Source organism: Bubalus kerabau, chromosome 1, assembly GCF_029407905.1.
Source record: "Bubalus kerabau isolate K-KA32 ecotype Philippines breed swamp buffalo chromosome 1, PCC_UOA_SB_1v2, whole genome shotgun sequence".
Lineage (NCBI taxonomy): Eukaryota > Metazoa > Chordata > Mammalia > Artiodactyla > Bovidae > Bubalus > Bubalus kerabau.
In genome coordinates, this window is record NC_073624.1 from 13,045,886 (window position 1) to 13,059,820 (window position 13,935).

Genomic DNA, 13,935 nt, shown 5'->3' on the forward strand with positions numbered 1-13,935 from the left:
TGGAAAAGGGAATGGCAACCCACTCCAGTATTCTTGTCTTGAGAACTCCATGGACAGAGGAGCCAGTGAGCTACAGTCCATGGGGTCGCACCGAGTCAGACACGACTGAATCGACTTAGCACGTACTCGTGAATGCCAACCTAGAGAAAGCCTGGTGACATCAGCTTACCACAGGCAGTGAGAGCGCAGCACCATCCACCCGGGAGGTGGCCAGAGGACCCATAGCAAGGACACAGGCTGTCCGGCCTTGGGATTCACCTGACATCACCCGGACGCCCCGTTTCCCAGATCGCCCCACCTCCCATAACCCAATCTCACCTTCAATCGGTCCACCAAGTCCCTTTCTTCCTTCTTCTGCACAAACTGAGTGATCCAGTCGGGCTCTCCGGTGGCCTCTGGGGTGCCTGGGCTCCCCTGGCAGGAGGATGGGAGACCCAGGGCTGGGGCCAGCCCATTGTTTGAGGCTGGGGCTCCAGCCCCCAGCAGACGCTCCTCCTCTTGGCGTTTCTTCTGTTCAAAGTCGCGGAGCCAGGACAGAGCCCCGCAGATGAGACTTAGGGATTTTCCCTACAGGCAGAAAAATCCTCTCAGACATAGAAGCCAAGAGACCCAGCTTCCCGAATGACCTTTCCTGTCGTAATAAAGCATCTGACGTTTAGTATCAGAGGGTGCTCCAAGACCCGCTTCTGAAAGGAAGAAAAGGGAAGGGAACTGGCCTTTTCCTAGAGCACAGCTAAGAAAAAAATATATATAAAAGCGAAATTCTTTAATTATATGTCCTCACTGTTCTTCAAAGAATAAAAGAGGCTTATCAAACTACCTGTAAGCACCACAAGTCATCACAATAAGAATGGCAGAAACTGAATAAATAGCCCAGAAAATGAATTAAGGCCCCCCCACCAAAAGGGGCACATCATGAAATCCTGGATACGACCTGCTGAGGCAGAGATGCAGTCACCACATCTGTGCAGACAGAAGGTGATTGGCTCCGGGAGTCCCATTGCTATGAAATTTTGAAGCAAACCAATTGCTCTGGAGAATACATCTATTGGTTTAAACATCAGACTTTTCCCTGGAGGTCCTTGACGTGCATTGAATTGTGTCCCCCTGACCCCAATGTCTCAGAATGTGGCCCTGCTAGAAAACAGACATCCTGAGTTAAGAGAGGGTGGGCCCTGATCCAGAGGAACAGCGTCTGCGTGTATGTTCTCAGTCGTGTCCGACTCTGTGCAACCCCATGGACTATAGCCCAGCAGGTTTCTCTGTCCATGGAATTTCCCAGGCAAGCATACTGGAGTGGGTTTCCATTCCTTTCTCGAGGGGATTTTCCCGACCCAGGGATCGAACCCATGTCTCTTGTCTCTCCCGTATCGACAGTCAGGTTCTTTATCAGCGGAGCTACCAGGGAAGCCCGTGTATAAAACAGTACCCTTGCATAATAAAAAGGGGAAACGTGAACACAAAAGCAACGAAGGCAGAGAATGTGAAGAGACGGGAAGAAGCTTGCTGTCCACATGCCCAAGAGAGGGGCGTGGACAGATCCTTCCCCAGAGGGACCTTGCCGACACCTTGATTCTAGATGTCTAGTCTCCAGACGTGAGACCATAAATTCCCACATTTACTCCACTGTCTGTGGTGTTTTCTCACGGCAGCCCGGGCAGGCAGGCAAAGAGGATGACTGTATGATGAGTTGTAATGTTGAGACACCGCTGGATGGTGAAGAGAAGAACAGGTGTAAGTACACTGAAAGTGACACAAACCTTTAAAAGACAACTACTGACTTAAAAGTTACTCAACAGAGAAAAAAAAAAGAGACCGAAAATATGTAACTGCAGCAGGAGGGTGGGCAGAGAGAGGGGAAAGAGGTAGTCAGAAAGCTCCATCTTACCTACGGCAAAGAGTCCCCATTGACCACAGCCAATAAAGCGAAAAACAGCAGCATGGGCTTGTGATTTCAACATATGCAGACCAACGGTGTTTAAGACATAGATAAGAGAGTTCAAAGCACCGGCCCAAGGAACCAAGTTTGATAAATGTGACTTTTTAAACTACACACACTGTTCTTTGATCCAATGTTTCGTGTGACTTTAAAGAGAGGAGGACAAGGGACCTCCCTGGTGGTCCAGGGGTTGAGACTCTGTGCTTCTAAACAGTGGGAGCAGGTTTGCTCCTTGGTTGGGGAGCTAAGATCCACATGCTGCATGGTGTGGCCAAAAATAGATAAATAGAGCTTCCCTGATGGCTTAGTGGTAAAGAATCCGCCTGCCAACGCAGGAGACACAGGTTCCATCCCTGATCTGGGAAGATGCCACATGCCCCAGAGCAACTAAGCCCATGCACCACAGCCGCTGAGCCTGTGCTCTCGAGTCTGGGAGCTGCAGCTACTGAGGCCCACATGCCCTAGAGCCCGTGCTCTGCTACCAAAGAAGCCACTGCAATGAGAAGCCTGCACAGCGCAACTAGAGGGTAGCCCCCACTGACTGCCAGAAAAAAGCCGAAGCAGCAAATGAAGACCCGACAGAGCCAAAAATAAATACCAAAAAATTATTAAAAAATAAAGAAAGAAAAAAAGAGAGAGGAAAAGATGCTTCACGACATCAGGTGAGGCAGATGGTCAGATGAGGACTTGAACATCCTCAGATCTATTTACAGGAAGCCACTTCTGATCCCGGTCAGTCTTTCAGTGGGTTGGGAGGGGAGAAGTCCCATGCACTGCATTATTTATTTATTTTTGGCCACGCTGCATGGCACCTGGGATCTTAGTTCCCCAACCAGGAATCAAACCCATAACCCTGCAGTGGAAGCATGCACTGGCTGTAAATGGAGGGCTGGAGACTGGCAGAAAGATGCTGCTTTAACAACTCCTCAACCCGCAGAGCATCCTCGTCCCACACAACATCCTCATCCCGCGTAGCAACTTCGTGATCCACACCGTGTGAATCGGCAGGAGGGAGTCCCTCCCACTCACTGCGTCTGAAGGAACAAAACGGAACCAGGAGAGCAGCCCCGTCTGTGTCTCCCCAGGAAAAGATGACACACTCCCATCAGCAGATGAGAAGACATGAGTCACTTTCCTCTGTTCATTCAGTCAACACACACATTACCACCCCAGGCCAACTGGGCCAAGCTCCCCAGACGGCAGGGACACAAAGGCAAGGCCCGAAAGGTCCTCCAGGAGGTCACAGCCATGCCCACATGGGCAGCCCACAGTCACATGGCACTTGCTGCAACAGTGAGGTGCAAGAGAGGAGCCGGACCCCAACAGTCCTCAGTGGTCAACCTCTAACAAACCCCCTCCTTCCAGGCAAGGAAGGAAAACTGAGGGGCTCCAGACGGGGTTACTCTGGCCCTTGGTGACCCAGTTTGTGGAGAATAAACCCGTGTTTGATCTGTGAGTAAGCCAGAGTAATTTCTGTGTTTCTCAGTTGTGTGCCCAGAGCAAGATGGAAGGTTTCAGTGCTCTGAGTTGTGGTTTCCACGGCCATTCAAATTCTCATTTGCCTCTGGCCTAATTTTTCTGTGACCCCAGGGCTGTGTTTAACTGTTTAATAGACAGGAGTGACTTACTCAGAATGATAAATAGAAAGAACGACCTTTCTAAGCTTCACACCATGACTCTCTGTGCAGGCAGATGAGCATGCTGGTGGCCTCTGACTTGTCATCAGCGTCTCCCCAGACCTTCTCGGGCCCCCACTGGTCATACTTACAGTGCCGGTTGGACTCTCAAATATCCCAATCTTGCCAGCCTCCAGCACCTGGTACAGCGCTGCCATGAAGTCTTTCTGGATGGCATATGGTGTGAAGGGAAACGGGAAGTGGACGCCACCAGCCTCCTGGGTCTTGTCAGCCATAATCCTGGAGGGAAAGAAAGCCAGCAGCTCTCTGATGGACAAGTACTGGCCTGAGATCTAGAACAGTTCCTAAGAGCAGCCTCAGTACTAGTTACCCACTTTCTCCCCAGAAGGGACCATTTTTGGCAAGCAAAGATCTCTCCAACTGTGGGCCTCTCCATGAGGCCTGGCCAGAGTCGCAGTTCATCCAGAGACACTCATCAAAACTGGACACAGGGGAATTTGGCCCAGGCAGCCCTAACAGAAACCCCTGCCGCTCCACCTGCCTGCACACCTTTCTAAGGGCCTGGAGATTTCCCCTGGATGGCCTGTCATTTTATCTCCAGCCATTACGCTTTGTCTCCCGGCCATGCCTCCCGGCCACGCCTGCGTGGGAGAAGCGTAATGGCTGCAGAAATAATGACACACCTCCCGGCCACGCCTCCACGTTCCGTGTTTATTCTATCTTTTCCTCTTCTTCTGACCCTGGTTTCTCTGAGACAGCTTTTACACACCCTTTCTTCCTTTAATCACCATCTTCCAACCTGGCCCCCGCTCTCTCTCTTTGGAAGTCACTGCTCTGAGCTAGGCAAACGGGACCAGCTCACCTCAGTACAAATACGAATAAATCGAAATCCCATGTACACCTCCGCTGCACAAGTGACCTCAGGAACACCAGGAACCATGTTGATTCACTTATGAGGAGAGGGAGTTGCACGGTGTTGTTCCAGTTAAGAGTTTAGGGGTAGTTAAAACGAGGACTGAGGCGGAACGATAAAAATAAGGATGACAAAACCAGGGCAGTTCAACAGCAGAGGCAGGCCTGTAACAAAAACCCACCAAGACATGGAGGGAGAGGAGACAGGCCCTAACAAACCCAAATACCTGCCCTGCGTTAAACACTCCACAGGCCCTTCCATTTTTGTCCTCTTGTTTTAATCTGCACAATACTGTAAGGATATAGTTGTTGGATCCTGACACAGCAATTAAATAACTGTTCAGAAGACTCAGCTCAGAAAGGAAACCCAGGGATCCAAGCCCAGGTTCACATGGCTGTTCTAGTCCAACTCATGTGTCAGCAAAAGAGAACTAGCATCAATAAAAGGGAGATTTACTGAAAAGATACATACTTGGAGATTAAGAATACAGCCGATCTGGGAAATCCAAGAGCAGAAGCCATGGACAGGGTAGTACTTCTTGCAGACTAGAACTGCAGAGTGGTTCAGGTTTTAAGACGGTTCCAGGAAGTCCACCAGCAGTAAATGCCTTGGGATTCCCAGTTCTTCTGCTCCAACACATGCCACGTGGGGCCTGCCCAGCCTCCTCTGCTCAATCGCGGCTTCAGCTTTACCCTGACACTGGCCTGCACACTGCCTCTGCAGCCCCTTAACCTTCTGGCTTCAGGTCCCATCGTCAAGCAAAGTCTTCTGTTTCCTAGTTCTAAATCCCAGGAGAGAAATCTGACCACCCCGCCCAACCCTTTTGTTTTTTATTTTTAATTGGCCTTTAACTGGTGGCTCAGATGGTAAAGAATTCACCTGCAATGAGGGAGATCTGGATTCAGTCCCTGGGTTGGGAAGATCTCCTGGAGAAGGGAACAGCAACCCCACTCCAGTATTCTTGTCTGCAAGAAGTACTACCCTGTCCATGGCTTCTGCTCTTGGATTTCCCAGATCGGCTGTATTCTTAATCTCCAAAAATTCCATGGACAGAGGAGCCTGGCAAGTACAGTCCATGGGGTTGCAAAGAGTTGGACATGACTGACTAACACTTAACTTGTAATGATGGAAATGAGCTACATGGATACATATATATGGACACATATATCTCTTCTCTGTTGGATATCCCTCCCAGCCCTCCTCCATTCCACTCCTCTAGGTCATCACAGAGCACCAAGCTGAGCTCCCTGTGCTGTATAGCAGCTTTCCACTATCGATTTCACACATGGTAGTGCGTATATGTTGATCCTAATCTCCCAATTCGTCCCACTCTCCCTTCCTCCCCACGCACCCCTTGTCCACTTGTCTGTTCTCCGCATCTGCATCTCTACCCCTGCCCTGCAAATCTCCTGTCTTTAAAGACAGATTTCTTGACAGCCTAGAGATCACTGGCTGAGCCATGATCTAATCAGCCTGGGCCTTGTGCCTGCGGTCCCTCTCTGCTTGGGGACTGGAGTCCTGGACATTTAGGACTCAGCTCCTCAGAGGCCTCTCACTCTATTTGCCACCCTCTAGTGGTCAAACCGGAGAAGGCAATGGCACCCCACTCCAGTACTCTTGCCTGGGAAATCCCATGGACAGAGGGGCCTGGTGGGCTGCAGTCCATGGGGTCGCTAGGAGTCGGACACGACTGAGTGACTTCACTTTATTTTTCACTTTCATGCACTGGAGAAGGAAATGGCAACCCACTCCAGTGTTCTTGCCTGGAGAATCCCAGGGACGGGGGAGCCTGGTGGGCTGCCGTCTATGGGGTCGCACAGAGTCGGATACGACTGAAGCGACTTGGCAGCAGCAGCAGCAGCAGTGGTCAAACACCTCTCCAAACACACACACTGCTCTGCTTTGTCATTCTTTTATCTCATTATTTGAAACACTGTATTTTTGTTGTTCATAGCTCTCAGCACTATCTGAACTTATTTACTGTCCTCCCCCACTAGAATATAAATAGCATAAAAGGAGGAACCTTGTCTGCCTTGTTCTTCCCGGCCCTAGCATTCAGGGGCGCTCTGGCACTTAGCAGGCAATCAATAAACAGGCAATAAAGGAATACCTAGTCTGAGGTAGGGGCTGTGGGAGGGAGTTTCTGTTCTTCAGAGAGATGGGGAGAGGAGATCTATTACTTCAGTGTCTAGTCCAAGGGCCAGTTCTTTGATGGTTTCAAACTGTTTTCATATAACCTCACAACCCTATGCAGTCAGGATTTTTATTAGTTCTATTTCACAGTTGAAGAAACCAGGGCTCAGAAAAGTTAAGTGATTTGCTCACAATCACTCAGGAAGGGCTCGAATCCAGGATTTTAACATATATCTGCCTGAGCCAGGGCTTCCCAGGTGGTTCAGTGGTTAAAGAATCCGCTTGCCAAGCAGGAGACCTGGGCTTGATCCCTGAGTCGGGAAGATCCCCCAGAGAAGGGAATAGCTCTGGTATTCTTGCCTGGGCAGAGCAGCCTGGCAGGCTACAGTCTGTGGGGTCACAAAAGAGTCGGACACAACGAAGCGACTAAACAGCAGCAGCAGCCTCTGAGCTCCTGAGCTACAGATTTCTAATCTTCCTCCCACCAGGGTAAGTAGGATGAAAAGACTTGGTTACCAAACTTTAGAATGACAACACGAAACAATAAAGAACAAAAGTAATTATTATTTCACTTCTCTGTGGGTGGTAATTAGGGATCTCATTATTCCAGGAGCAGCACAAGCTAAACCATAAGTGAGAAAGGGTTTAGCTAAATCCAATAAAGGATTCACTAAGTGCTGTTTTAAAGATGTTTGGTATAACTTTTTCCAATCTCTTCAGGCTGGTTGCCTGGACATGAGCCCACACACACATAAATTGTCCCTAAAATTCCCCACCAGTGTGAAGACACAAGGAACGGCAATCTCATGCTCACTCAATGGGTTAAGACACATGAAGGCATCTCAGGTACAGTTCAGTTGCTCAGTCGTGTCCAACTCTTTGCGACCCCATGGACTGCAGCACACCAGGCCTCCCTGTCCATCACCAACTCCCGGAGTTTACTCAAATTCATGTCCATTGAATCGGTGATGCCATCCACCATCTCATCCTGTTGTCCCCTTCTCCTCCTGCCTTCAATCCTTCCCAGCATCAGGGTACACACAAGTCCTGAAAGTACTCATTTTCTTCAGTCTTCGATGATCACTTATTTACCTGGGTACAAACTTGCTACAGGCAGATGGTGTTCCCCCTACCACAAATTCATGTGTTAAAAGCCCTAACCCTCATTGTCAGGCTGTATCTGGAGAAAGAGCTTTTAGGGAGTAATTAACATTAAATGTGGAGAAGGAAATGGCAACCCATTCCAGTTTTCTTGCCTGGGAAATCCCATGGATAGATAAGCCTGGTGGACTTACAGTTAATGCAATTGCAAAGAGTCGGATGCTACTGAGTGACTAACATTTTAACATTAAATGAAGGAGGTAATTAGGATTAAATGGAGTCCTAATGGTGGGGTCCTGTCCCCTATAGGACTGGTGGCCTTGGACTTCCCAGCCTATAGACCTGGAGAGAGTTCTCTGTTCAGGCCTCCCAGACTATGGCAGCCTGAGCAGGCGAGACACCTGTATTCCAGGTACCATCCTACTGTTCTCCTCCTAAAGCGCTTTAACTCCACACACCTGGGAGACAACGCAGCTCTAGCTCACCTGCTGTGAATCTGGGGTGGCAGGGCTGAGAGCTGCCAGCTGGCCCCAATCCCACGTCCTCGTCTTGCTTCTGTCTCCCACCCAGCTCTGCTCTCGGAGCTGTCACACTGTGTGACGATTTAGCTGCACTTTTCACGGCACTGCCTCCCACAGTTCAGTTCAGTCGCTCAGTCGTGTCTGACTCTTTGCGACCCCATGAATCGCAGCATGCCAGGCCTCCCTGTCCATCACCAACTCCCGGAGTTCACCCAAACTCATTTCCATCTGTCCCAGTCCTCTTGGCCAGCCACTGCTCCACAAGGATTCGCCGAGTGGCAGGATGGCTCTGGGGGGTCAGACTGCCCAATTTGGGATCCCGCCTGTATCCCCAGAGAAGGCAATGGCACCCGACTCCAGTACTCTTGCCTGGAAAATCCCATGGCAGAGGAGCCTGGTAGGCTGCAGTCCATGGGGTTGCTAAGAGTCCGACACGACTGAGCGACTTCACTTTCACTTTTCACTTTCATGCATTGGAGAAGGAAATGGCAACCCACTCCAGTGTTCTTGCCTGGAGAATCCCAGGGACGGGGGAGCCTGGTGGGCTGCCATCTATGGGGTTGCACAGAGTCGGACACAACTGAAGTGACTTAGCAGTAGCAGCAGTAGCCTGTATCCCCGCTTAAGTCCACATCTCTGACTCCGTTTCCCCAGCTGCAGGGGGCGATCAGTTCAGTCGCTCAGTTGTGTCAGACTCTTTGCGACCCCATGGACTGCAGCACGCCAGGCTTCTCTGCCCAACGCCAGCTCCCGGAGTTTACTCAAACTCATATCCATCGAGTTGGTGATGCCATCCAACCATCTCATCCTCTGTCGTCCCCTTCTCCTCCTGTCTTCAATCTTTCCCAGCATCAGGGTCTTTTCCAGTGAGTCTGTTCTTCGCATCAGGTGGCCAAAGTATTAGAGTTTCAGCTTCAGCATCAGTCCTTCCAATGACTATTCAGGACTGACTTCCTTTAGTATGGACTGGTTGGATTTCCTTGCAGGGGACGGGGAACGGCGCATTGGGTGGCCCTGCAGGGACCAGCAGGTACTACCACGTGCAAACCGCCCTCAGCACCTCCAGCTGGCGACCAGGTCCCGCCCCGCGGCCTCACCCGCCCTCCCATTGGTGCCTGACCTGTCGATCACACGGCGGCCCCGCCCCAGGACGCTTTCCCGCCACCGGCCAGTCCCGCTCCCCGGCAAATCCAACAGTCTGCCCTTTCTCATCTCGCTCCACGTTCTCGGCACCGCGCTCACCTTCCTCGGCGGGAGGGCTGCTCCGCCGAGGCCAGACCGGCGAGCAGTCCAGGCGGACGCCGCTGAACCTGAAACTCGGCTCCTCGGCGGTGTCAGCGTCTTCCAGGGCAGCACGCCGCGCTGCACGCCCCCCACAGCACTGCGCATGCGCACCCCGGGGCTCGGTGGGGCGGGTCCCCGTGTTGCGCCACTGCGCTTGCGCGGCCGGCTAGTCCCGGGCTCTGTCTCCGTAGCCAAGTAGAGCGTCCCGCCGCTGCGCTCCGGGGTCACTGCGCGTGCGCGCTCCTTGGCGCCCCTGGGGATGGAGTTCGCGTTTGGTGTCTCTGCGCGTGCCCGGCGCGTTCAGCTGGGGCGGGAACCTTAGCGGAGGGATCTTGATCTGGGCTCGGTAGCCTTCCTTCTCTGCGCCCTCCGCCGCCATCCGTGGGGGGGGTGTTTCTTTGCCAGCTGGCAGACATAAATACTGAAGGCAATGGCACCCCACTGCAGTACTCTTGCCTGAAAAATCCCATAGACGGAGGAGCCTGGTGGGCTGCAGTCCGTGGGGTCGCTGAGAGTCGGACACGACTGAGCGACTTCACTTTCACGCATTGGAGAAGGAAATGGCAACCCACTCCAGTGTTCTTGCCTGGAGAATCCCAGGGACAGAGGAGCCTAATGGGCTTCCGTCTATGGGGTCGCACAGAGTCGGACACTACTGAAGCGACTTAGCAGCAGCAGACATAAATACTGAGCGCGGTCGGTTGACTTCAATTGACCACGTTTATCAAAGAGGTGGCGCTAGTGGTGAAGAACCCGCCTGCCAGTGCAGACTTAAGAGACACTGGTTCGATCTGTAGGTTGGGAAGATTCCCTGGAGGCGAGCATAGGCAACCCACTCCAATATTCGTTCCTGGAGAATCCCATGTAGTTTGGTGGGCTACAGCCCATGGGGGTCGCAAACAGATGCTACTGAACCGACCTGGTACCACCTAAGGGCCAGGTGCGTAGCTGACTAAGGAAGACAGTATTCTGGTCCTGGAACTGAGCCTGGTAAAACCAGCTTCCTCTGCCCAGGTTTTCATTAACATCTTTATCTAAAACTTTACTCCCTTTCTTATCCCGCACCTGTTGCCCTCAGGATTGAAAAGTATCCAAGAAAAGGGGGGATTGGAACCCAGCAGCACCCTACAAGGGCTTCCCAGGTGAAAACGCCTCTCCGTGTTCTCGTTCTTGTTTGTAGAAAAGGGCTTTGGTCTTTTGATACCCTTCCTGAGTTCCCCAGGGAAGGCACAGGCAATTATTGATAAAGGAACACAGAAACAGAGCAGTTAAACAGACGTTAGGAGCATCATTCATTAATAAAACAACCCTGGAGCCTCCTCAAGACGTATACATAATAATCTGACACCCATCTTTGAGCAGTTCTGTGGGAACTGAGACCCTCACCCCGGGGAGGACAGTGGCTACAAGCTGAGCACAAGCATGTGAAACCCAGACTGTCTGGAACCAGAAGGTTGAAGATTAAGATACCTGAAACACTGCCCTGTTACCTCATCTCCAACCAATCAGAAGACAGCCGCTGTGCTCCTGGCTCAATCCTGCAGTCAGCCTTGTACTTTCCCTCACCACAACCCCCTGTCAGGAAATTGACTGCCATGTGGAGGGTTGTTCAGTCGCTCAGTTGTGTCCAACTCTTTGCAATCCCATGGACCACCACGCAGTGTGGAGGGTGAGCAGCCCCAAAGTGCAATCTGGTCATAGACCCTGCTCCTGTCTGACCTTAATGTGAGACCCAGTTATTTTACCTCTAGAATGGACAGCACCTCCCCAGCCCACCTCAGCAGGGTTGAGACAGACTAAGTGATTAAATAGTTAATCCCACTAAGGGATTCTATATAGAAAGATGGGAGACTCCTGTAAGTTAATGATTACTCGAGAAAGCAGGTGTGCTTAGCAACACACCCATGTGACAGAAGCACGAGACATGCCCCCAGACAATAAAACAATGGTGGCATGAGCCCCACATCCTGCCCAGTGAGCTCAGTAAGTTAGTGATCCCTAGGACATGCTCTCTGCACAGATGAAAAATAATATTGTTTGTGAACCTAGATTAACCATGCAGGGACAAGAAAACTCCCCTGCTCAACCTGGAGGAGGAACTAATGATGAAAAGGACATCTACTCAAGAAAGACAAAGAAGGTCTTATCCCCCTCCCCACTTTTCCTTTGATTATAAAACTGTAGCCCAGTACGTCCTCAGCATATGGCATGTCTTGCCCACCTGCTTAAAAGCCTCACACATGTCCTATTCTGGTAAATCACTTATCTACCACTTTGCTCTTACTGAATTCTTCTCTGCACTGAGACATAAAGGACTATGGTACCGAAGCTCTTTGGAGCCCCCGTGAAATGACACTTTCTGGTCTGGAAGCCAAGTTGAGGACTGTTGCTACTGGCCCCAGTCCTGCCTCAGGGGGTTCACCTGGTCGGGAGGGTAAAGCACATCTCCTCACCCCCTCGGACGTGGTTCTTCTTTGTCCACTCAGGGGTTGGACTGCATGACCCCTGTGAGCTTTGCTGAAGGCACATCCAGTGTGTGTTTTCCAACACCACACAATAACCCAGTTTTGACACTACCTGCAGGTAACTGGGATCCCACATGTTAGGGGCTCAGTCCTACAGGACCGCAACATGAGACAGCCCCAAGGCCAGGTCGTCATCTGTGCTGCTCACCTTGTTGTTCAGTCACTCAGTCATGTCCGACTCTTTGTGACTTCATGGACTGCATCACGCCAGGCTTCCCTGTCCTTCACTGTCTCCCAGAGTTTGCTCAAACTCATGTCTATTGAGTCAATGATGCCATCCAACCATCTCATCCTCCATTGCCCTCTTCTCCTCCTGCCTTCAGTCTTTCCCAGCATCAGGGTCTTTTCCAGTGAATCAGTTCTTCGCATCAGGTGATTGAAGTATTGGAGTTCCATCTTCAGCATCAGTCCTTCCAATGAATATTCAGGGTTGATTTTCTTTAGGATGGATTGGTTTGATCGCCTTGCCGTCCAAGGGACTCTCAAGAGTCTTCGCCAACACCACAGTTGTTAAGCTACTCCTGACTGTAGATCAGAGGTTCCCACGAGCTCCTCCTTGGGTTTGATTAATTTGCTAAAGAGACTGACAGAACCAAGGAAAACATTTTACTTACGAGAACATCAGTTTATGTAAAAAGACATAACTCAGGAACCCAGGAGGAAGAGATGCATAGGGCAAGTGTATGGGGAGGGAGCAGAGTTTCCACTTTCCCCACACCTCCATGAGCTCACCAACTCAGAAACTCTCCAAACCTCATCTTTCCATGTATTTAATAGAGGCATCATTACCTACGCACAAGTTGATTAAATCAATGGTCATTGGTGATTTCTTCCTTTTTTTTTTTTTTTTTGTGGCCACATCCTGCTGCATGTGGGACCTTAATTCCCCAAACAGGGACTGAACTAGCCTAGCGTCCACTGCCTTGGAAGGCAGAGTTTTAACCACTGGACCACCATGGAAGTCCGATTGATGATCGAACTCCATCTCCAGCCCCCTCCCCTCCCAGGAGGCTTGGGGATGGGCCTGACGGTTCCTACCTCCCAGTCACCCAGTTTGTTCCCCTGGCTCACAACCTTAGGCTGGTTACCTAGGGGCTTCCCCAAAATCACATCATTAACATAACAAGAGACACCTGTATGTCTTTCCTCACTCGGGAAATTTCAAGGGTTTTAGGAGCTCTGCTAAGAGCTGGGACAGAGGCCAAAAGTATATTTATTATCACAATATCTCAGGAAGGGCCTATGAAGTTACAACTGGGGGCATTTTATGCTAAATGGTCCCTGGGAATGACCTTGGTAATTGGTGTGATTTCCTGGCAAGATAAGAAACTTTAGGGACAGTTTCTGAGGCTTTAAGGAAAGGTTTTCAAGAAGAAGAGCCAGTGTTACAAGTTGTGTAAAAACCTGGGGGTGGGAACTTACAAAAGGATGATTCCAGAGCCTGTTTTCTGTCAGTACTTCCAACTATCACTGATTGGTGTAGTTTGAAAAGGGCAAAGTACTATCACCCTTTGGAATGCATTTAATTTTTACATCGGACACAATTCAGTTCCTAACACAAACCATGGATTCACGTCTTCTACATATATTTGTGTTCAGTCGTTCCAACTCCTTGTGGTCCCATGGACTACACCCCACCAGGCTCCTCTATCCATGGAATCTTCCAGGCAAGAATACTGGAGTGGGTTGCCATTTCCTACGACGGGATCTTCCCGACCCAGGGACTGAAACCACCACTCTTGCATTTCCTGCAAAGACAGGCTGATTCTTTACCACTAGTGCCATCTGGGAAGCCCCTAGAGAATGGGCCCTTTGAAATGAGGCCCATCAAAATCCTGAAAAGGTCTCTGATGCTTCAGTCTTAAGTTTACGTAAATGTTGC

The 13,935-nt window shown here is 50.6% G+C and overlaps 1 protein-coding gene across 2 annotated transcripts in view; it reads right to left on the bottom strand.

The window, feature by feature from the left end:
- DDX11 (DEAD/H-box helicase 11) overlaps positions 1 to 12,749 on the bottom strand; it is a 34,430-nt gene extending 21,681 nt beyond the window's left edge. For both annotated transcript variants that reach the window (XM_055568408.1, XM_055568398.1), the window contains exons 1-3: positions 9,487 to 12,749; positions 3,708 to 3,855; positions 319 to 567 (exon numbers count right to left, since the gene is read on the bottom strand). In XM_055568408.1, coding sequence (XP_055424383.1) covers positions 319 to 567; positions 3,708 to 3,851 — 393 coding nt within the window. In that variant the 5' untranslated portion in view covers positions 3,852 to 3,855; positions 9,487 to 12,749. The remainder of the gene's footprint in view (positions 1 to 318; positions 568 to 3,707; positions 3,856 to 9,486) is intronic.
- Between the last annotated feature and the right edge of the window lie 1,186 nt (positions 12,750 to 13,935).